The 24,015-nt window shown below is 46.3% G+C and overlaps 1 protein-coding gene across 1 annotated transcript in view; it reads right to left on the reverse strand.

Moving 5' to 3' along the window:
* PTH1R (parathyroid hormone 1 receptor) overlaps window positions 1-24,015 on the reverse strand; it is a 65,721-nt gene that overhangs the window by 29,439 nt on the left and 12,267 nt on the right. The window contains 2 exon segments of the mRNA XM_043978560.1: window positions 2,074-2,199; window positions 6,120-6,222. Of these exon segments, the coding sequence (XP_043834495.1) occupies window positions 2,074-2,199; window positions 6,120-6,222 (229 nt within the window).

Here is a 24,015-nt window from a genome sequence, read left to right on the forward strand (position 1 = left end):
AACCTGGAAAGAGGCCTTCACAGCCGGCCCCCATGAAAAGGAACTCTGTCCCAGGCCTGGTTCATCCTCTTGGCAACATCCCTTCCCAAGGCTCCCCCCAACTGCTGCTTCCCAAATACCTCACCCCACAATAACCCCTTGTCTCCTTGATACCCCCCCCAAACCTTGGTCTGCTGCGGGGTGTATGTGAGAGATCCTGTGGCCTGGGGAGGGGGCCAGGGGGATGGGAAGCCACCCCAGGTAACCACTGTTCCACAGATGTGGCCGAAGATGGAATCTAGCTCCAATAGGCCATTGGGCACCAAATGGTCTTGAGTTCTGCTTTCTCTTTGTGTCATCTCTCCCTCACCTGTCTGTCTTGCTCTTTGCTTTTCTCCTTACCTTCCCCCCTTTTCACTCTCCTTTCCTTTTTCTTTCTTTCTTTCTTTCTTTCTTTCTTTCTTTCTTTCTTTCTTTCTTTCTTTCTTTCTTTCTCTTTCTTTCATTTCTTTCATTTCTTTCTTTCTTTCTTTCTTTCTTTCTTTCTTTCTTTCTTTCTTTCTTTCTTTCTTTCTTTCTTTCTTTCTTTCTTTTTCGTCCTTCCTTCCTTTTTTCTTCTTTCTCTCTTCCATGTTCTTCCTTCCTTCTTCCTTTCCTTCCTTCCTTCCCTCCTTTTCTCTCTCTCCTCCATCTCTTGCTCTCTCACCTATTTTTTCTCATTTTCTCTTTCCCCTCTTATACCTCTCTTTTCCTTACCCTCTCTCTCTCCTCCTCTTTATATCCGCCTCTTTCCCTCTGTCCTCGCTGCCTTTTTCTCCTACATCTCCTGCTTTCTCCACTCTTTCTTTAATTCCAGATCTGCATTTTTTTAGGGTTCCTGGCTATGATCTCCCCCTTCTCCTGGCCTGTTTTCTTTGGATTGTGGCTAGGAGGGAGGGAGCTGCCTTGGCTGGGAGCAGGGCTTCCTCAGCCCTTTCCCATTCTCCTCCCCCTGGAAGTATGTCCCCTTCTGTGCCTTTTCTCTTTTCTAACCCATAACATTTCCCCAGCTTGTCCTTGTAGGCTCCGACCCTGCTCCTCTACCTCTGTCGGAGGGACTTTCAGGATTAATCCCATGGGGAGTGGCCTCTTCCAGCTTCTGAAGGCTGGCTCTCTCTTCCCTTCCCTACTTCCAAATGCCCAGACCCTTGAAATGTATTTAAAATCAATGCTTCCACTGAATATCTATGTTTCTATCTATCCAAATGAATCTGTTTACCTGGTCTATAAGCTATTTCCCTTCCCCCCAAAAATGTCAGGGGGCTGGATCCGTGTCCCCTGCCCTGCCAGGTTACTTAGACTGAATCCTGGCTCTGACACTCTGTGACCTTGAACAAGTTATTTTCCATCTTTGGGCCTCAGTTTCCCTGTCCTATAAAAGGAGGGGGTTGGAATCAATGAGTTCCAAGGTCCCTTTCATCTAACAATCTCCAGAGCTGTGCAGCTTTCAAATCCTTTGCCCTCTCTACTTCCTCAACTCCTCTCTAATCTTCGTATTCAAGGTGAAGTATCATCTCCTCCAGGAAGTCTTCCCTACAGACTTCTGGGAGTCCCCATTCCAATCCCTTCTCATCCCACGGGAGCTGATTGCTTCCACCAATGCCTTAGGCCTCCTTTACTTTGCACATGTCTATTTACCTATTTAAGCAAACCCAGGAAAATACTGAGTTATCCATCTTGGGATTTTAGATCTGTGAAAGGACCTTAAAAGACCATATATACAGTCCCGACCCCTTATTTTAACAAGCAGGAAATGAAGGTACAAAGGATGGAAGTAACTTTCCCAAAGTCACAGTGGCTGAATTAATACTAAAATCCAGGTGTTTTGACTCAGTCCCGCTCTCTCTCCACTACCCCCGATTGCCTCCAATTGTTTTATGTCTTTGCTTCCTCCCGTCATGGATGAGGTTACAATTAGATGCCCAGAGAGGTCACTAAAGAGGCAAGGTGGCAGAACTGGAAGAATCGGGACCTGGGCACCCCAGGGTGAAGCCTTCCGGAGGCCTCCCTGCCCCCTGCCTGAGGGAGACAGTGCCCTGTTGGGGTGCTACCTACCCTGGAGCCGGCTCCCGTCAGCAACTTCCCCAGTCTCCTCTGCCTGGGAATAAAGTTTTTCTGCAGGTTTCTCCTTCTTTGTCTTTCCCGGCCTTGACATCCAGTCTTTGGCTGATTCTGCAAGTTCTGGTAGAGAAAAGAGGGGGTGATTACTCTGAACCGGACCCCTCCCCTCCTCCCAAACTCCCATCTGATTGACGTAGGAATAAGATGACTCCGTGGCACCGTGGAGAAGTGTCAGACGCCGTGGAGTGTGGGGCTGCTTCCTGACTGATGCTCTCCCAGGGGTGGGGTGTGTGTGTGTGGCGTCACTAAGCATTATGGCTGTAGAAAGTCTTCTGATTGGTTGCAAGGAGGTAGGGTAGAGTGAGAAGCAAAAGTAAGCCGAGGCAATGATGAGGTCAACCAAAATCCTGTGTCAAGGAAAGAGCTAAGTAGTGAAAGGAAAGGGAGGCAGGGCAACGTTAAGGAGAAAATGAAGTGAGAGGTTGTGCCTGCCCTCTAGGATGGAGGGAGTTCGAGTAGACATGAGATCCAAAAGAAGGGCAAAGGGGACCCCAGGGCCGGGCTCTGGGCACGTCACTGAAGAGTGGAGGTGTTCAGGTCTCGGGCAGACCCCAGCTCCCGTCTCAGCTAAGCATTGCTCTTAGGTGGTTGTCAGATCAAGAAATTGCTCTCAGGGTGTGGTGGCTGGAGGGGTCTGTATGTGGGGGTGCCTGAGGTTCTCTTTCCCCACCCCTCCGTAGGCAAGATTCCCAGCTTCTCTCCTGGTTGGAGAGGACTTCTTTACATCTTACTCAGATCCCTCTCACTGCAGTGTCAAGTCTGGTTCCTCTTGCTGGGCCTCCAATATCTGGAAACCATTGGGGTGGCAGGGATGCTGTTGGATTGGCTGGGGCCTGGCCACAAAGGGGAGGGGGAGGGAGGGAGGGAGGGAGAGAGAGAGCGAGAGAGAGAGAGAGAGAGAGAGAGAGAGAGAGAGAGAGAGAGAGAGAGAGCAGGAGAGGAGGAGAGAAGGAAGAAGGGAAGAGATGGGGAAGGGGAGGGAGGGGGAGAGAAACTGAGAGGGACACAGTGAGAGAGGAGGAGGGAGGGGGAAAGAGAGAGAGAGAGGGAAAGAGACAGGGGAGGGAGGGAAATGGGGGGGGCAGGCACACAGGGAGACTGTCTAGACGGGTTTGTAGTATTTTTAAGCTGCTATTATTGTCCCTCCTTCCTTTCTGCCTTGGGCCAGGTGGGGAACACATTAAAGGGGGGGGAGGGTGTTTCAGGGAATCCCTGAGTAGTTTCTGTTGGGGGAGGGACAAAAGCAAGTTGCGGAGGACATTCAGGGAGGGAAGGAGATGGGTGAAAAGTCTGGCAGTGGGCAGGCTGGCTAGGGCAGGAATGAGAGGGGGAGGGTCCTTGGATGGAAACTGTATTTGTAGAAGAGCCGAGGAAACTGGAGTGGGTGGGGTAGGAGGAAAATGGGGGGAGGAGCGTGTGAGGTAAGAAAGAGACAGAAACAGCTAGAGAGAGACAAAAACAAATAGTGGGGAATAGAGACGCAAAGAGAGACACACATGGACAGAGAGAGAGGAAGGGGCCAGAAGGGATGGCCCGGGGTAGGCTTGGGCATGTAGGGATACACATTGCTGAGGGTTTGTGTGTTCAGTCGAGGGGCTACTGCTGACAAGTGGCAGAGGGGCAAGTCAAGACCCCATCCCCTCTCCCAGCCTAAGCCCTTGCCCTGATCACAGACGCAGCCTGACTCCGGCCCCAGGCAGAGTGCTGACCTCTGTCAAAAACAGAGTACTGATGTGAAGAAGTCTTCTCCAACCAGGAGAGAAGCTGGCAGGCCCTCCTTAGCCATCGGGTCTCTCCCCTTCTGGGAGTTGGACCTCTTTCTTAGAGACCCCCTCCCCTTCTCTCACAACTCTTCCCTCCCATCCCTATAGGATACTTAGTGGAGGTGGGGGGTGAGAGAGGAGGGAGGAGAGGTAGGTAGGGGAGCAACTTATGGCTGCTGGAGCTTAGCCCAGCACCGAGACATGAGCTTCATCTCAGACTCAGAAAAGAAAACCCTAGAGTCTCAGTGACCCACATGCCCTCCTGATAATGAAAAGTGGACTCTTGCTGTGGAAGTCCCTCACCTTCAGGTAATAGGGACATTGGCCTCTCTCCCCTCTCCCCATATTGGGCACTACGGATTTCCTCACTGCTCCCATCACCTTCTATCACCCCCACCCCCACCTCAACCAGTCCCTGGGGGGCTGGAAACGGAAGGGAGGAAATAGTTGTGTCTGTCTTTCTGTTTGGTGGCCTGGCCACCCCTAATAATATTAGAGAGACAAGAACTGGTGGTTTTAATGGTCCCTAATTAGCCCCAATCACTGTTTCCTGGAATTGTAGTCTGGGGCCCTTAGGGAGCAGAGAAAGGGAGGGGAGGAGGAATTAAATGGACCGGAGGGTGTGAGGGGAGCAGACCCTCCAGGGGCCCTCAGTCTGAGGGGAGAGACAAAGTCCTTTCTCCAGCAGAGCCTCTGGCCAGAAGGGGAAGATTAGGCCCCTGCCCCTCAAGGACCCTATCCTCGGGAAGTTACTGGCTTGAACCGAGCCCAGTTATGCTCCCAGGACATGGTTGTACTAAAGTTAATGAAGGAGGAGTCTTCCAAATCTCTGAAGTTTGCTGAGTGTGAAGACAGTAAGACAGTCTTATTAGGCTTCTTAGAGGACAAAACTAGGGCTGAGTAGGTAGAAATTACAGGGAGGCCGATCTTGGCCTAGCACACACACCAGCTGCCTAACAATGTGACAGGAGTGTACCGAGGAGCTGCTTCAGGAGGTGGTAAGTTCCAGGTCAGGGGAAGGGTCCAAGTAAAAGCTGAATGATCCCTCTGTCAGGGAAGCTATAAAGGTGATTCCTACACTGGCTTGGCCTAAATCTTTAAGATTCCTTCCAATTCAGAGATTTTGTGATTCTGTTATTCCAAGATTCTAGACTCTCTCTCTCTCTCTCTCTCTTTTTTTTTTAGTGAGGCAATTGGGGTTAAGCGACTTGCCCAGGGTCACACCGCTAGTAAGTGTTAAGTGTCTGAGGCTGGATTTGAACTCAGGTGCTACTGACTCCAGGGCCAGTGCTCTATCCACTGCGCCACCTAGCTGCCCCTGATTCTAGACTCTTTTAAGATTCTATGATTCAGGGTTCAGGGATGGGCTTAATTGACTGCAGGAAGGGGTCCCAGTAACAGTATAGTAGAAAGACCCCTGGACTTGTGGGTTCCTACTCTCACACCCATGAGATGTGCAACTATGGACAAAGTACTTAGCATTCCTGTGACTCACTTTTCCCATCTGTAACAATGGGAAAAATAATATTCTCCGCCACCTCCATCAATCATTGCAGTGGTGTCTTGGGGGAATTGACGCTCTGTTAGTGAGTAACATTTTGTGAGGAGGAGTGAGCATCGAGAATTTGAGTCCTTGGACACGCCCTTGGCATGGCCTACTTGGGGACACCTCATATACTCCCGAACATGATGCAGGCACATACACGCAGAGGCCCTTCTCCCCTCTCCCCACATTGGCCACAATTCCTGGTCTCCCCTCTTATTCCTCTCTCTCCTGGGAGGTTATATTCACATCTAACCACCCAAACAACCACATCCACACACAACCCATTCACAGATAAGCACACGAGTGCACACACACAGACATACGTACATCCAGACACAATACACACGTGCTATACACAAAAGCAAATGCCAACTTCTGCGTCTATAGCCAAGCATGCAGTCACACAACACACACACCATAGAGGACTGAGGGGCAGATGCTCTGAACAGGATTTCAGCTACCGTCCCATCCCAGATGTCTGGATGGGGACTGAAGAGAGAAAGCCCGATCTGGGAAGGGGCTTCTCAGTGTCTCAGATTTTGCTTTCTTTCTCCTCCTTCCCGTCCGGCAGCCTCAGAAGTGAGGAACACAAGGCAAAACCTATCCTCAAAGTGAGGTATATGCAAATGAAGTCCCTTGTCCTGCTGCATGCTGGGAAACTCCTCACTCACCAGAGACCCTGAGGACCTCCTTCACGCGCTGCTCGCACTGGGCCTGGGCATTGCGCAGAAGGATGATCTGCTCCTCCTTGGTTATGACATCATCGGCATCTACCTACAGCAAGGAAGGAGGAAGATGGGTGGGTAGGTTAGATTGCAGGTGGGACTTCCGAGTGGAGAAGGAACAGGTGTTCCAGTGATGGCTTCCCTTTTTAAGATCAAGGTGTGACTCCTAGGCTCTGCTCCCTCCCTCCCTCCCTCCCTGTCTCCAGCAGACAGTTCCCACTGGGAATTTACAGCCTCTATGGTATGGAACACTTGTTATAATGGAATTCATCTTGGGCTGGGAGTCCTAACCAGGGTTCAGGTCCTAGCTTTGACACTTCACTCTTTGAACTTGGCCATCCCCATTACCCCTCAGGGCCCGAGTTTCCTTGTCTGTAAAATGAGAAGGAGAGTAAGATTTACAACTGAGTAAGGGGGCTTGCACAAAGTTTCCCCATTTTATCGGGGAAATTGAGGCTTAGAAAAAGAAGTGACCCAGCCCATAAAATGATCATTTGAACTAGACAACGTCTAAATTAATTTTTTTCTTCAGGGCAATGAGGGTTAAGTGACTTGCCCAGGGTCACACAGCTAGTACGTGTCAAGTGTCTGAGGCCAGATTTGAACTCAAGTCCTTCTGAATCCAAGGCCAGTGCTCTATCCACTGTGCCACCTAGCTGCTCCCTAAATTCTTTTAATGTCCAACGATTCTATGACTTGTTCAAGGTCATACACAGCTGGCATCTTGGTCTTCTGACTCCAATGCTGGCATTTCCCCACTACCTCATGATATTCCTGCTGCCTCTTAAATGGGAAGTTGGTGGGGGGAGAAAGAGAGGGAAAGGTTCCTTTGGTCTATTACTGCCAATAAATCCTGGAGGACTCTTTTCTGGATATACTTCAAATTCCTCCTGCCCAATTCCCCAAGAGGCATCAAGGTGGTACAATGGATAGTGTTGGATTTGAAGTCAGGAAGGCTTGAGTTTGAAATCTCGCCTCAGACCCTTACTAGCTGTGGGACCTTGGGCAAGTCACTACATCAGTCCCAGCTTCCCCATTTTGGGGGGATAACGCATCTCTCTGGGTAATCGTGAGGATCAAATGAGATAACATATATAAAGTACTTTGCCAACCTTAAAGTGTTATCTAAATGTTAGTGATTATTATTAGGACTTGGACCTGGCTGTACTGTCTTGAACCTCAGTAGGTTCCAGTGACTGGTCTTTCTACCTTAAACAAACAAAACAAAAAACCTTAATTGATACCTTTAAAAAATGCCACAATCACTTCCTGATATCCACTGTCCCTCCACCCCACTATGCTATTAAACTCTTCCTGGAAAAAACGAAAAGAAAAAAGAAAAACATTTCAGGAAAATTGACCCACAAAGCAATCTTGGCTTATATCGTAAGTGACATTCAGCAGCTATAGACCCTCGACTCTCTGCATTTTGCGATTTCCCTCTTGTTTCTAAGGCTTGTGGGTGCAGAAGCCAGTTCCCTTTCTTTGCCCTAATCTATAAAGTTTGTTTTTTAATCCTCATAGGATTAAATTATTTAGATCAGGAGGAAACCTTAAACAACAACAATAACATCAACAGAATAAGTGGCTGAGTCTAACAGATTCGTTTATAGAAACTGAGGGTTCATGGGAGCGATATGAGGTCAGGTCGTTGCCACCAGAAACTACAGAAAGCTCTTTCTTTCTTTTTTTTTGTGTGGGGCAATTGGGGTTAAGTGACTTGCCCAAGGTCACACAGATATTAACTATTAAGTGTCTGAGGCCGGATTTGAACTCAGGTCCTCCTGACTCCAGGGTGCGTGCTGTATCCACTGCACCACCTAGCTGCCCCAGAAAGCTTGTTGTTAAGGAACCTTGACTTATTTATTGATGCAAACTTGTTTTCAAGGAAATAGTAGAAGCCGTTGAACCTAACATGGCTGGTTTCAAAAGTGCAGTGCCTACCAGCTACCTAGCGATCCCTAACCCTAATTTATATAACTCACCAGGGGAATCTACTTCCTAGCGTCCCTGAACTAATACAACTCTACTACAAATGCCAAGCCCAAAGTAGTCTTGGAATTCCACAAAAAGCTATGGAAACTGAAGCATTATCGCAGACAACATGATCTCTCCTGTGCCTCCCAAACATGATACTGACCCACAGAAATTCAGAGCTCGCTTCTTTTTTTTTTTTTTTTTTGCGGGGCAATGGGGGTTAAGTGACTTGCCCAGGGTCACACAGCTAGTAAGTGTTAAGTGTCTGAGGCCGGATTTGAACTCAGGTACTCCTGAATCCAAGGCCGGTGCTTTAACCACTGCGCCATCTAGCTGCCCCCAAGCTCACTTCTTTTAATAGATGCTGCTATACTGAAAAAGAGTAGCCTCCGAACTATGCGAAATGAACAGTTCTCAAAATACAGAGACCTAGAGAAAGCCATCAAGACCCATGAGGAACAGGGATGAGGTAGATGCTATCCATGTACATGGTCCTGTCTTCTGCTGGGGTGATCCCAAGGATGCTTTCAGCTCTTCTGGTACTGCATCCTAATAATACTTTTATTCAATTATTTAAAAATCAATCATTTTATCTACCCCTGCAACAGTCCCATAATGCTAAATAATAATAGCACCTTACAAATACCTCATTTGATTCTCCCAACAACCCTGGAAGATAGTTGCTATTATCATCTCCATCTTATAGATGAGGAAACTGAGGCAAACAGGGTAAAGTGATTTGCCCAGGGTCACACAACTACTAAGTGTCTGAACTCAGAAAGATGAGTCTTCCTGACTCTAGGCCCAGTGTTCCATCTATTTCACCATGTAGCTGCTTTATTCTAGGTAGAGTATTATCCTATTATTACAAATGAGGAGGGGCAGCTAGGTGGCACAGTGGATAAAGCACCAGCCCTGGATTCAGGAGGACCTGAGTTCAAATCCGACCTCAGACACTCACTAGCTGTGTGACCCTGGGCAAGTCACTTTACCCTCATTGCCCCACCAAAAAACAAAACAAATGAGGAAAGTGAGACACAGAAAACATAATAGGTTTTGAATGAGGAGGGGGCCATAAAGACAATCCAGTCCAACTCACTCATTTTTACAAGTGAGGAACCTGGGCATTTGGGAGGGTAATTGATTTGCCTGAAGCCATCCCCCGTTTACTAATTCTCACTAGATGTTATAGCTAGACACAACCTTAGAATGAAGAACACAAGATGCTTGAGTTGGATGAGTCCTTAGAAGATGGAATTTTAGAGCTGGAAGGATTCTCCAAGACCACCTCGCTTCAATTCTTCCTTTTACATGCAGGGAAACTGAGGTCCAAACCACGAGGTGATTTAGCTTAGGTCAAACACTGTAGAGTTGGGATTAGAACCCAGTCTTCCCTATTCTAAGACCGTATTTTAAAGTCTTTCTAAGCTTCGTGTTCTAAGGTGTCTAAAGAATACTGATTTAGAGTCAGGGAACCTGAGCTTGAATCCTAGTTTTGCTCATCACTGCTAGGGTGACCTTGGGTAAGTAACTTCCCTTTTCTAGACCTCTAGCTTCCTTCCTTATAAAATGAGCGCATGGGACCAGAAGATCTCTAAATCCTTTTTTAAGCCTTAAATCCTACGACCCCCAAGTTCCTGCCAGATTTTGCCTTTGGCCTCAAGGTTCCGGTCTCCTCCCACATTCTCCCTGCCATCATTCCCTGGAGGAGCTCAGCCCCATCAAGCATCCAATGAGCAGGGAAGACTCTTTCAGCCCAAGGGGATCCAATCCCTGACCCCAGGGGACATTCCATTCATGAAGCCTGGGGACATTCCATTTCCTTGGCCCCTCCCTGAGAAACTGTGGATGGCCACTGTAGTTCCAGAAGAGCCCTGGAGACCAGGGAAAAAGTGCTATTCATATGTTGCTATTGTTCAGTTGTTTCAGTCCCATCCAGATTTTTATGAGCATGTTTGGGGTTTTCTTGGCAGAGATACTGGAGTGGTTTGTCCTTTCCTTCTCCAGTTCGTTTTAAAGATGAGGAAAGTGAAACAAACAGGGTGAAGTGACTTGTCCAGGGTCACATGGCTAGTAAATGTCTGAGGACTAGATTTGAACTCAGGTCTTCCTGACTCTAAGCCTTGTGTTCCATCTACTGAACCACCTTAATATGCATATAGTCGTCAGTAAAGGGTCATGGGGAATTTAGGGCTATCCTGAAGAGTAAATGATTGGGGATTGTCTGAGGTTTGGCTGTTTTTATCCATCTTTGGATCTTCCTTGTCCTACTTATCATTCTTTCCACCCCCAATAATTTATTGGTCTTGGCATCAGAAGACTAACACTTTTTAGATATATGATCCTGGAACCCTCCCTTTCTCCTCTCTGAGCCTCAGTTTTCTTATTTGTAAAATGAAGAGAATAATAATTGCACCAACTACCTCTGAGAGTTATGGTAAGGAAAATACTTTGTAAACTGCTGTAATAGTCATTCATCTTAAGGTGAGGAGATGGCAGAGGTTGCATATTTAGAGACCAGTTGGGTCAGATATGTAAATATATTTAATTTAATTTAAATATTGGACATTTAAAGACCAGTTAGGCTAAATGGTTTCTTATCAGCTCCAACAATCTATGTTCTAAGACTCCTCCCAGCTCTAACATTCTGTATTCTAAAGGTGCTCCAAGCTCTAACATTCTGTGTTCTAAGGGTCTTGTCAGGTAGGTGGATAGGAAACAAACATTTATTAAGCTGAAGAGAAGTCTACGGCTTTCACATTCTATGAGCCTAAGAATGATTATTTGATGGTGGTATTTTGGACAGTAAGACAAACCAGTGATGGAGTTCTTTAGGGGTAGGGAGTGTGTGAGGAGTGTTTCTGGTGCCTTCACATTATACCACCCTCTCTGCTTGTGTCTTTCCACATCAGAAGAAGAAGAAGAAGAAAGAGAAGGAGAAGGAGAAGGAGAAGGAGAAGGAGAAGGAGAAGGAGAAGGAGAAGGAGAAGGAGAAGGAGAAGGAGAAGGAGAAGGAGAAGGAGAAGGAGAAGGAGAAGGAGAAGGAGGAGAAGGAGAAGGAGAAGAAGGAGAAGAAGGAGAAGAAGGAGAAGAAGGAGAAGAAGGAGAAGAAGGAGAAGAAGAAGAACGAGAATGAGAACAAGAACAAGAACAAGAACAAGAACAAGAACAAGAACAAGAACAAGAACAAGAACAAGAACAAGTACAAGAAGTACAAGAAGTACAAGAACAAGTACAAGAAGAAGTACAAGAAGAAGTACAAGAAGAAGCAGCAGCAGCCACCTGGCTGTGGGAATGAGCCATAGTGATACATTCAAGGCATCTTCTCTGGTTTAGAATCTCAAATGTAAATACATGCTGATAATCATGCAAATTAAACAATATAATTTCTCCTTCCCCTCCCTTCTTCTTAGGGGAATGTCAGTGTCCCACTCCTAAGTAGGGACAGTGTTTTTTCACCCCATATGAGAGTCAGAGAACCACATCAAACAAAAAATTGGAAGGAAGGCCTGGTGAATTCTCCTCTGGGAGAAGGCTGTGTTTAGGTTAGGGTTGCAGCTCTGGAAACTCCCCTTCATTCATTTCTGACTCACAATCCTGGGAGCCAAAGGGTTAACGGCCACTGCCAGAGCTCTGGACTCTGGTTACAATATCCCAGGGCTTCCCCACACCAAGGTGCCAAATCTCACACCTACCGGGAAACTCCTTTCTCTGGGCCTCCAGATGACCTGGGGGCATGGGAAAAGGAGGGCTAGAAGGTGGGGGAAGACGGCTGACCAGGAAGGTCAAGTCCAGACTCTCACAATCTCCAGGGTGCTCAGTAATAATGACAAAATTAATAGCAGCTTCCATTTCTAGAACTGTTTAAGTGCTACAAGTTACGTATGAATTAAATGATGAACAGTATTATTAATAAACCACTTACATTCCCAAGAACTTGATAGCTAACAAAGGACGTTCCCAGAACCACAGAATTTCAGAATCAAAAGGAGCTTCAAAGACCATTTGGTTTAACCCCAACCTGATCAAAACTCACCAGCCTCTGCCCAGAAATCTCAAATGAGGTCTTGCCCCACTCATTTTTCCCTGATAGGCAGCTGAGATGGTTCCAATTGTCAGGCAATGTTTTCCCCCACCAAGACTAGCCTGCCTTTTTTTTTTTTTTTTTTTTTTTGGCGGGGCAATGGGGGGTAAGTGACTTGCCCAGGGTCATACAGCTAGTGTCAAGTGTCTGAGGTCGGATTTGAACTCAGGTCCTCCTGAATCCAGGGCCGGTGTTTTATCCACTGCGCCACCTAGCTCCCCCCAGCCTGCCTTATTTTCAACGTCCACCCTTTCTTCCTAATTCTGCTCTCTGGGGCCAATGGATCCTTCTTTCATTGGACTGCCCTTCGGTTAGTTAAAGATCATTATTAATGAGTCGTCCTCAGTTTACCTCTCTAGATTCCAGGTTCGTCATCTCTAAAATGAGGGGGTTGGACAACATAGCCGGTAATAGGTCCCTTCCAACTCTAAATCTGTGATCGTATGATTCCTAATTGCAAGGGTTTGTGGGTCTCTCTCTTCCTTCTTTTGCATATTCCTGTGGGCTTTTCTAGAACACTTCTCTCTACTTAGATCTTAAAGTACTTTCTAACGAATTAGGAGCAGAACTCACTGAAGGACATGTCAGATTCAACCTCAGACACTTAACAGCTGTGTTACCCTGGTTAACCCTGTTTGCCTCAGTTTCCTCATCTGTAAAATGAACTGGAGAAGGAAATGGCAAGCCACTCCAGTATCTTTGCAAAGAAAACCCCAAATGGGGTCACGAAGAGTCAGACAAGACTGAAATAACTCAACAACAACAGCAGCAACAACATTATTATTACTAAGGTGTAGAGAACTCTCTATCTGGATGGGCAGAAAGGGCAACAGAACTGACAAACTGGGATATCCCTGAAGTATTCGAGATGTTGCCATTGTCTTCTTCCTCTTCCTCTTCTTCATACAAAATAATTCTTATCTTTTTTTTTTTTTTTTGGTGAGGCAATTGGGGTTAAGTGACTTGCCCAGGGTCACACAGCTAGTAAGTGTTAAGTGTCTAAAACCGGATTTGAACTCAGGTCCTCCTGAATCCAGGGCTGGCACTTTATCCACTGCACCACCTAGCTGCTCGATTCTTATCTTTTTTGATGGAGTTCAGATGGAAGTAGTCCTGGGGTGAGCTGCCATCCTGCCCTTATTGCTTTCTATTCAACTATTGCCCAGGTGAGTTAAATAACTGCCTTTTATAACTGAATAAAAATCTTTCAATATCAAGCCACGCTCGCTGAAAGCATCCTTAGTGTACCTCTAGTAGCAGGTAGTATGATGAGAATGATATGTACCTCATCCTGTTTCCACAAGATTTTGATTTCTTATCCCTTGCCTATATTTCGAAAACGTTTTGTTCCATGCCGTGTGGAGATTATGTATATATGGGATGCAGACATCTATCAAAATATTTTTAAAGTTTGTTAGGTCCAGGCAACTGTATTGTCTGTGGTAATGGTCTGATTTCAATACAGTTTATTGGTTGAGTTCTCCAGGATAATTTGAGATCCTTATTTTTAGAATGGAGATTAGTCATCCCAGTCAGTCTATGATTCTATAATTCCAGTCACCAGGTCATCTTTTTTTCTTTTCCCCTTGGTGAGGCAATTGGGGTTATGTGACTTGCCCAGGGTCACACGGCTAGTAAGTGTTAAGTCTCTGAGGCCGGATTTGGACTCAGGTATGCCTGAATCCAGGGCCGGTGCTTTATCCACTGCACCATCTAGCTGCCCCACCAGGTCATCTTGCTAGGTACATAGCAGGCCTTAATATTTTTAGTCTCCAATGAGGTTGCACAGATTCTGCTATTTCTTTGCATAATCTTCAATGATCATTAAGTCTGGGCTCCTTATGAGCAATCCTTCTATAATTTCTGGTGGACATTACCTGGTCCTGAATTACCAGCCTAAAACCCCCATTTCCATAAACAAATTTGCAGGAATCAGCCATTGGTTATACACTTCATGTCAACCTGCTGTTGACTGAGTTCATGTGAATGTTATCCTTTTGATTCCACTCTTGGATCTTAGCCATTTTATAGGCTTCTTTCTGAGGTAAACCACTTCTGGTTACATTCAGCAAATCTCGTGGTGTGCACCTGTTATTAGCATTTACTATTGCTTGGTGAATTGATAACTGCTTTTTACAAAAGTATTTCTGTAAGTTTTTTTTTTTTAATGAGGCGATTGGGGTTAAGTGACTTGCCCAGGGTCACACAGCTAGTAAGTGTTAAGTGTCTGAGGCCAGATTTGAACCCAGGTACTCCTGACTCCAGGGCCGGTGCTCTATCCACTGTGCCACCTCGCTGCTCCCTGTAAGTTTTTAACTTGTTTGCAATGTGCTCTAAGAATGTCCATCAATCTTCTTCCTTTTCACAAGGAAGTGTTAAGAAAATCATAGCTATATAGTCTTGGAATGCAAATTTAATTTAAATCAATCCAATTCACATCAATTCAAACATTATACCAAGCACCTATTTCTTGCAAAGAAGGATTGAAAAGTAAAGGGCACCATCCTCTGTAGGACTTTGAATGCCAGGCAAAGGAGGCCGAAATTTACTCAGGAGGCAATTGGGAGCCATTGAAGATTTTTGAGCAGAGTGAAATGCTCAGCTAGATATATAGATAAAGAAGATGTCTGGTAGCACGTGAATGATGGACTGGAAGAGAGAAAGAATTCGGGTAAGACGCCTCCTAAGAAATAGCTCATGGTATTGGAAAACAAACAAACAAAGAAACATTGATGTTAAAGTCAGAAGATCTGAATAGGAATATTGGTTATGCCTCACTAATTATGTGACTTTGGGCAAATTGCTTCCATACCATGGCCTTCTCTTTCCTCTCTCTAAAATGAGGGCAATGAATAAGATGATCTTGATGGCTTCTTCTGGGTCTGATACTCTGAAATCTTTCTTTTCTTTTTTGTGGGGCAATGAGGGTTAAGTGACTTGCCCAAGGTCACACAGCTAGTAAGTGTCAAGTGTCTGAGACTGGATTTGAACTCAGGTCCTCCTGAATCCAGGGCCAGTGCTTTATCCACTACGCCACCTAGCTGCCCCCGATGCTCTGAAATCTGGTGAGGCCATTGAAGTAGTCCAGGCAGATAGTAACAGTCTGACCCAAAGTGGTCTGAGTGGGTCTTAGTTTGAATGGGGGTATATCAGAGAATTCCTGGACTTGATAAAGAAGGTGATCAAGGGAGCAGAGACTCCCTCACTACCCTTTTCCCTTCTTTCCCTCTCTTCCTTTCTCCCTCGATTATACAGGGTACAGATAGCATCTCTTCTCAGACAGCTGTAGAACCCTGAACAGAGATGGGCCACATAAGGGTACTGGGAGTGAGTTCTCACCTCTGGGTTTGAGGAAGAAACGGTATGTTCAGATTTCTAAGGCTTCCTGCCGGGCTGCAGACTGATGGGAGGCAAGAGGAGACGGGGACTTAGTGTCAAGAAAGGCTACCCAGCTGAGGGTTCCTTTGAGAGGGAGGGAGGACAAGTGATGTAGGAGTGAGAGACAGGAGCTGGGAGGGAGGGCTGAGGAAGAGAAGGGGGAGTTGGGGGCAGGAGGGAGAAGTTAATTGACCACATCTCTCTGGCAGTAAAGGCTTCCAGGGCCAATGATGATTCAATTGGCTCTGAAGAGAGTTGATTTCTCCTGGTTTCAGTTAGCAGTGGGTGTGTGTGTTCGAGTCCTTGATGTGTGTATATGTATATCTCTGCATATCTGTGTGCATTGAAACATGTTTGTATGTCTTTGTATGTATGTGTGCCTGTGCAGGTGAATGTATTTGTGAGTAAATGTCTATGAGTGCATGCATGTATGTGTATGCATTCGTCTATCAGGGCGCCAAAGCAGATATGGTTATCAGATCTGTGAATTTTATATGTGTCTTCCAGGTGTCTATGTGTCCGTTGTGATGCCTAAACATCTGGGTATAGGGGAGCTTGTGTGTGTGTGTACTTATCTTTCTGTTCTGGGTCTAAATGCATAGGTCAGTCTAAATGTATATCTTTCTCTGTTTCTGAGTGCATAAGTATGTCTGTGTGTGCCTGCCTATATGCATCTCTATATATGCCTTAGTGTCTATCACTCTGTGTGTGTGTGTGTGTGTGTGTGTGTGTGTGTGTGTGTTCATATTCTGTGGGAGGAAGAGAGGGCCTGGGTGGGGGGGCTCCCTCACAGCAGGCTTGGCTCCAGACTTCCCTCAATTGGAACCAAATGCCTGTTCCCCGCCTTCTCCTCCCGGCTTTCCCGAGGGCTTAGGGCCCAACCACAAGCTCCCTGAGCCCCGCCACTCGCCTTGGCTCTTGCCCAGCCAACACGGCGTGACGCATCTACCCGCAGCATTCCTCAGCCCCCTAGGGACTGAGTCTACTCTTATTTCTTTTCAATTCCCCCTTCCCAAGCTACCAACAGGGACTAAGGGTCTGGAGAGATAGGGAGGAGATGGGTTTAGACAGGGCCAGAAAAAGGCAGCTAGCTGGTAAGGCAGGAGATGTGGAACTGGGGAGGTGATGAAGGCCGAGCATTGAGGACCACAGGGAGGGGAAATGGTTGGCCAGCGAATCTACTGAAAATATGTTTATGGGAAAAGGAGAGGGAAAGAGGACATGATCTCTGGACTCACTGGCTAGTTCTAGAGTGGCTTTTGTCTAGTCTTCTCTATGAAGCTGTCTCTCCTTAACCCCATTCTGATTGTTTCTTTTCTTTTCTTTCTTTCTTTTTCTTTTTTGGAGAGGCAGTGAGGGTTAAGTGACTTGCCCAGGGTCACACAGCTAGTAAATGTCAAGCGTCTGAGGTTGGATTTGGACTCAGGTCCTCCTGAATCCAGGGCTGGTGCTCTATCCATTGCGCCACCTGGCTGCCCCCCTGATTGTTTCTTTAGTTGGCATCCAAACACCATGAAGGTCTCCATTTGTACCATATTGTTTGTTGAGATGTTGTCGTTGCCACTGTATTTTGTGTCTGTTTTCACTGTATTTTCTCCTAAAATCACAATGATCATGATTGCCATTGCTATATTTACATTTACCATTACCACTACCACCACCACCACCATCACTATAATCTAAGTGCTATCTGGCCTTCCTGGTCCATATGAACAGAACATAAACACAAATCATTCTTTACATGTTGTTTTCCCCAGTTAGAATGGGAGTTCGATATGAGACTTTCTATTTGTACCTCTGGGGCTTAGCACAATGTTGGCACATAGTACTTTTCCATTCCATCATTGCCATTTTCACCATTGTCATCTCTGTCCTGGTCACCATCACTACCACCATCTTCAGTGCCATGACCCTCATCTTCATCCCCATCATTCCATCCTCATCCCTACCCTCATCATTACCACCTCTATCTCCACCATCACTAGTGCCACTATCATTAGTATCTCCATCTTCATCCCTGTCACCCCTCATCCCCATCATAATCCTTGTCACCATCTTTATCTCTTTCACCATCATGACCAAGGTGGGGTGTTTGCACCTTGCTATGTATTCAAAATACTCAAGATTGGCTTGGAGAGACCTCGCCCCTGTCTCCTCTAGAACCCAATTTCCTGGGGGAAAGTAATAGCAGAGTTGGGGATTGGGTTCTGCTCCCTGTCATTTCTGTGGTAACACATGTGAGAGAGTGGCTCTCTCTTCCCTAGATCTCCTAACTCAGAATCTAGGGTATGTATCCTTCTGGAGCAGAGAAGGGAGTTCTAAATTCTGGTATGTGGGTATGTATGTGACTGGCTAGTCGAATGACCGCTTGAGAAGCTGATAAGTTGATTGATGAATAGAATGACTGACTGATAGGCCAACCAATGATTGAATGACTCACTGCTTGTGGAATTGACTGACAAACCCATAATTGGATATTCTAGCTGACTTGATGGCTTCCATGCCAATTAATTAACCAAAAAGCTGGTTGACCAAATGACAGGCTCAATAACCTTTGGGGGTTTCCAGCTTCTTCTCTGCCACCCTGCCAGAGAGCTGGGACCAGGGCCAAGGCTGAGCATTCTGAGCTGAGACATACCCTAGCTCAGAGTGTAACTATCTGTACCCAGAGCACCCTGTCTTTTTCATGGGCTCTGTGAGCATATGATAATGATGCTTACTTATACAGTTGTATTCTATTGTGAAATTTGGGATTAAGATCTAAACTAGTTCTGTGTTGTTTATTTGGCCAACATGTAGGGATTCTTGTTCAGGTTGGACTGGATAGTTTCTGGGATCCCTTCCAAGGATGCATGTTTATGGAGCATGTTAGATCATATACATAGCACTCTTTCTATTTTGAATGCAAATCCTGCATTCCTGAGCATCTGACTATACCTAAATGTACCTCTATGTCTCTGAATGCTTACTATCTACCTGTGTGATCTTGGACAAGTCACTTAACCTCAACTAGTTCTCAGTTTCCTCATCTGTTTTATCAGGGGATTGGACTATATGACCTCATAAGTTTCTTCTCAAGTTATATTTGTGCTCTTGTGTGTTTGGGGTGAATTTATACAGGAGGTTTGTGAGTATATGGTAATCAGTCCTTACTGTTTTGTTTTTTGTTTTTGTTTTTCCTTTTTGCAGGGCAGTGAGGGTAAAGTGACTTGCCCAGGGTTACACAGCTAATAAGTGTCAAGCGTCTGAGGTCAGATTTGAACTCAGGTCCTCTTGAGTCCAGGGCTGGCGCTTTATCCACTGTGCCATCTAGCTGCTCCTAGTCCTTACTGTTAAAGAGGTCAGGATGTACAGACTGAACCCTAACCCTGGTCACAGATGAGTCCTGTATCTTGATCGTATTTGTATGTTGGTGTGTTTTGTCTCTGTTGTGTGTATTTATCTGTGTTGTCTAAATAAATCTCTGTGTATCATGTGTTTGTGCTGGGTGCATCTTTATGGATTTGCATGTGTGGTAGGGTTCTCTGTGTGTGTCTTCCTGGCCTTATTTCTCCCCCTGAGTCAGGCCGTTTGCTTCCCTGATTCCCCAGCCTTGATGGCTCCAGATGTCTCCAACCAGCTGTTGTCCCTTCCCCCTTCGCTTGGCTCCCAGCCTAGCCTGCCCCCTTGTTCAAAGGATTCCATGTCACCCACCTTTCCTTTTGGAGTCACATTTTTGAGGTCAGAGTGAGGGAGTGGGGGTGGGAGAGACTGTCCGAGAATCCCTTACTGCTGCAGGAAGGGCCTGCTTGGTCATGAACCGCGCCCCCCCCACCCCATTCTCTGCTACCTCAACCTGTGGAAATGACTGCTGTCATTTTAGGCTAGACCCAGAGGCACAGGCACTGTTCTTTGTAAGGAACAGTGACATGCCAGAGGGACCAAAGTCTGAGAGAACCCCCACAAGACCTAGGAGCTGGACAACTGACCCAACTCTTTAGCCCTCCAGTTCCCACCATAGCTCTTTTGGTTCCTTGTACTCAGTCAACAGATGCATCTGAAACTCACCAAGGATGGGGACCCTGTCCACTGGTGTTGGAATGAGAAAGGGACTGTTGAACTATAGTAAGAGAATCAGGAATTAGGGTTAGGCCAGAAGCAGATACAACCCCCAAAGTTCCTTCAGTGACCAGTGTCTTTCCTGCCTCTACATCTGCTGGAGAGCCTCACAGCCACTTCTGGTTCTTCCCAGTTCTTCAAAGACCATCTTGTCTCCTCCAAGAAATCTTCCTTGACCACACATCCACAGTGATCTCTTGCTCTTCTGAGTTTCCTCAACCCTGACTCTCTAACACTTAGTATGTATGGCCCACTTTGTGTTGTCTCTAATTCCTGTTTTTAAGTCTATTCCCTTTGATCAAACTAGTGACCCACTGAGAGCAGAGAATGTACTTCTACTCCCTTCTTTCCTTAATAACTTCTAGAGATAGATTGAACACAGTAGAGCTTGATAAGAATTTAATGGATGGGGGGCAGCTAGGTGTCACAGTGGATAGAGCACCGGCCCTGGATTCAGGAGGACCTGAGTTCAAATCCAGTCTTAGACACTTAACACTTACTATCTGTGTGACCCTGGGCAAGTCACTTAACCCCCATTGAAGTCTTAGGCAGGGAGAAAGAACAAGTGTCTGGGGGCAGCTGGGTGGTACAGTGGATAGAGCACTGGCCCTGGAGTCAGGAGGACCTGAGTTCAAATCGATGAAGGTTCCTAAATAGCTGGTGATCCCAGGTGGTGGAAGGATCCTAGGCCAGAAGTTCTTAATTTCTTTTGTATTAGTGACCCCTTTCAGCAGTCTTTTGAAACCTAGGCACCCCTTCTCAGAATAATGCTTTATGATGCATAAAATAAAATGCATAGGATTACAAAGGAAACCATTTATGTTGGAATATAGTTTGCAAAGTATATTAAAAAAAAAACAACAATCAAGGGGCAGCTAGGTGGCGCAGTGGATAGAGAGCCGGCCCTGGAGTCAGTAGTACCTGAGTTCGAATTTGGCCTCAGACACTTAACACTTACTAGCTGTGTGACCCTGGGCAAATCACTTAACCCCAATTGCCTCACTAAAAACAAAACAAAACAAAACAAACAAAAAAACAATCAAGTTCATGGACTCCAAGTTAAGAATCCCCTGGGTTAGAGGGAGGTTATACATTCCTTGATCTCACAGTCGCTCCCTCCTTCCATCTCTCCATCCTTCCCCATCCCCCTAGCTTATTTCTGGCTTCAGACTGGATCAGGGCCGAGGGTTTGTTGTCCATCCTTCTGGTGGTCAATCCTGCTTATTGGGCTCTTTCTGGGCTTTCCCTTCACACTTCCCAGAAGGAAGAGTCTTATCTCCTTGGGAGGGAAGCAGAAAAAATGCTGACAGATTCAGAAAGGACAGATAGGGACACCCTCCCCTCACCACCCTGCTCCCTCACCTCTTCTCCCACAGGCCTGGCTCCACACTCCCCTTCACAAACCTCCTTCCTGCCAGGGCAGAGCTGACACTAGTAGAGAAGAAGGGAGGCTTAAAGACAGTCCTAGGGGTCTGAGGCCTCTTGGTGAACAGAGTCCTGCATTTGTAGGACCTGGGCTTGAATCCCAGCACTGCTATGGGGAGGTTGCTGGGCATGGAGTCAGGAGAGATGTTGGCTTTGATGCTTGCTAACTCCATGACCCTGGGCAAGTCACCTCGGTTTACTAATCCTATGTTTCCTCCTCTATAAAATGGAAATAATGATACTTGTGCATAACAGGGATGTTTTCAGGAAAGTGCTTTGTAGACCTTAAAGCCTGCATTTAAAATAATATGGGTTATTTAAATCGTTACCTGTGTGTTTCAGGGGAATTAATTTCTCTTTTCTGGGCTCCATTTCTTCTTCTGTAAAAGGAGGGGCCCAGAGAAAGGGATCACCCTTTACACATTTGCAAAGCATCATCCTTACAATAAAATAGCCCTAGAGGGTAGGTAGCGCAGATGTTATTATCCCCATTTTATAAGTGAAGAAACTGACGTCCATGGAGGAAACGAGACTTGTTTAAGGTCACCCAGCTAATGAGTCTCAGAGGTAAGTTTCAAGCTCAGATGAATCTTGACTCCAGACCCAGGGATAACCTCTGGCCATGGAGGATCCAGGGGTGGGTAGTCGTGTGATGATGGCTGTAGAAAGGGAGGTGGGTGTCGGTGAGGGGAAATGACTCTGACCTCTCCTTCCCAGCAATATGATCTAAGCCCTAAGCTGCCCACCACACTCTCCCCCCTTGCCAGAGGCCAAGCTCTGCCTTCCAGCTCTGTCTCCCTTCTGAGGAGTGGGAAGGTCCTGCCACCCAAGACAAACAAACAACCCTCCCTCGCTACTTGCTCTGCAGACTCATCTGCTTTGCCCGACTTCTCTTCTCTCCCTGCCCGAGGCCCTGTGGGCTTGAGTTGAAGGAGGTGAGGGTGAGGAGGGAAGAGGGAAAGAGAGAGGGTGGAGGGAGGGAAGGGGAGAAGTGGAACCAGCTATTTAAAGCCTCAGGAGAGGCCTGTCCAAGGGAGATAGAAATCTGCAGCAGGGGGCCCAGGGCCAGTACCAGCACCAGGCCTCCCGAACCACTGGAGAGAGGAAAGAATAAACAAAACATTTGCTCAATTGCCTCTTCCCTCAGAGCTTGAGTCCTGGACCTCTGCTGAGGGTGAGGGTGGGATGACAATAGTAATGGTCCTGATGAGAAGCTAACAGGGGGCTGGGGGTTAAAAATAAGTGGTAATAACAGCTAACCTAGCCTCATTTGATCCTCGCAACAACCCTGGGAGGTAGGTGCTATTAATATCTTCATTTTAAAGATGAGGAAACAGAGGCTGAGATTTACCCTGGGTTACATGGCTGGTAAGTGCCTGAGCCAGGATTTGAACTCAGGTCTTCCAGACTCCAGATCCCACTATGGCTTATATTGAACCAGGGTGGAGCAGGAGGAGTTCTTATTTCACTAGTGTTGGAGTCCTTGGTTCTGGGTATGCTGGAGCCGACTCACAGAAAAGCCCAATTGTTAAATGTTTAGTGTGAGCATTTATACCCAAGAAATTGGTAAACATGACAAATCAGAGCTTGATTTATTGTTTTGTTGATTGTCTAGAGTCAGGAAAATGATAGAGAAAAATATGAACCATGCAGCCTAAACATATGAGTGTATCATGTGTACATTAGTCCCCCTGGAGAGCCAGTTGTTAAACATCAGCACATCCCTTGTCTAGTTTCAAATCTTGCCCCAGATCAGGGCTTCTTAAATTTTTCCCACTTGCGACAACTTTTCACCTGAGAAATTTTGATGCGACTCTGAGTATATAGGCATATAAAATAAATCAAGAATTTACTGCCAAATCTTTCATGACCCTTGTATTCTGTTACATGACCCTTGTATTCTGTTACATGACCCTATACAGGGTCAAGAGCCAAAGTTTAAGAAGCTTTGACCTAGATAAACTAACCCCTCAGCATGAGGCTGCCCATTGGTAAAATGGGAGAAGAGGATAGTAAGTGCTTAATCAATAATTGTTGATCGATTCACTTTGAGCTACAACTTCCCATAATGGTTGTAAGGGAGCAGCTTTGTAAACCTTTAAGTGCTATAGAAATAGAAGCTATCTGGGGGGATGCTGGGAGGGGACAGTGGTGATAATAAAAGTGACATTTCTAGATGGCTTTGGTGTTCATTTGAACCTCCTAAGAAAGCTGTGAACTAGGACCCACTGGTGGTGTCATCTATTTGGCAGTAAAGGAAACTGAGGCTTGGACAGGAGAAATAGCTAGCTCATGACCCTACATTTGGGAAGTATTGGAGGGAAGTTTTGAACCCAGGTGACTTCTGGCATCTCTGGTATTGATGAATGCAGGTGATGCTGTGGTAGGTGATAATAATGAGGGAAGGAAACAGGTGATGGTGGTGATGATGGGTGGGGTTGCCCTGGTAGGTGGTGTTGGTGTTCAATGATAAGGAGTGATGGGGTGGTGGGTTAAGGATGGTAGCAGTGGGGAACGTTGGCAGTTGGGGTGTAGGAAAAGCCTTGAGATCTTGGAGAAGGAAGACTGACTTCTTTTGAGCCTCACTGCCAAATTCCATATTGTGCCTGTCTCGGCTCTCAGGAAGGTGCTGAATTCTCACCCTCCAGAGAAAACCTCAGAGGTAGTGAAAGGGCTCCCTTTTTCTCAGCTTCTTCACACTTTCTGCTTGACCCCTCGCTCTGGGGATCTGGACCCTGGGAATTCATTTCTTGAGGTCATCATGCCTAATCTCCTTGCCTCTGGGGAAAAGAGTCATCTTTGCTTTCCTCTAGGACTGGGGGAGGATGAGGAAGAAGACTCAATGACTTTCCTCACACTCCTCATCACTGGGCAGTTCTT

This window comes from Dromiciops gliroides, chromosome 1 (assembly GCF_019393635.1).
Source record: "Dromiciops gliroides isolate mDroGli1 chromosome 1, mDroGli1.pri, whole genome shotgun sequence".
In the NCBI taxonomy this organism is placed as follows: domain Eukaryota; kingdom Metazoa; phylum Chordata; class Mammalia; order Microbiotheria; family Microbiotheriidae; genus Dromiciops; species Dromiciops gliroides.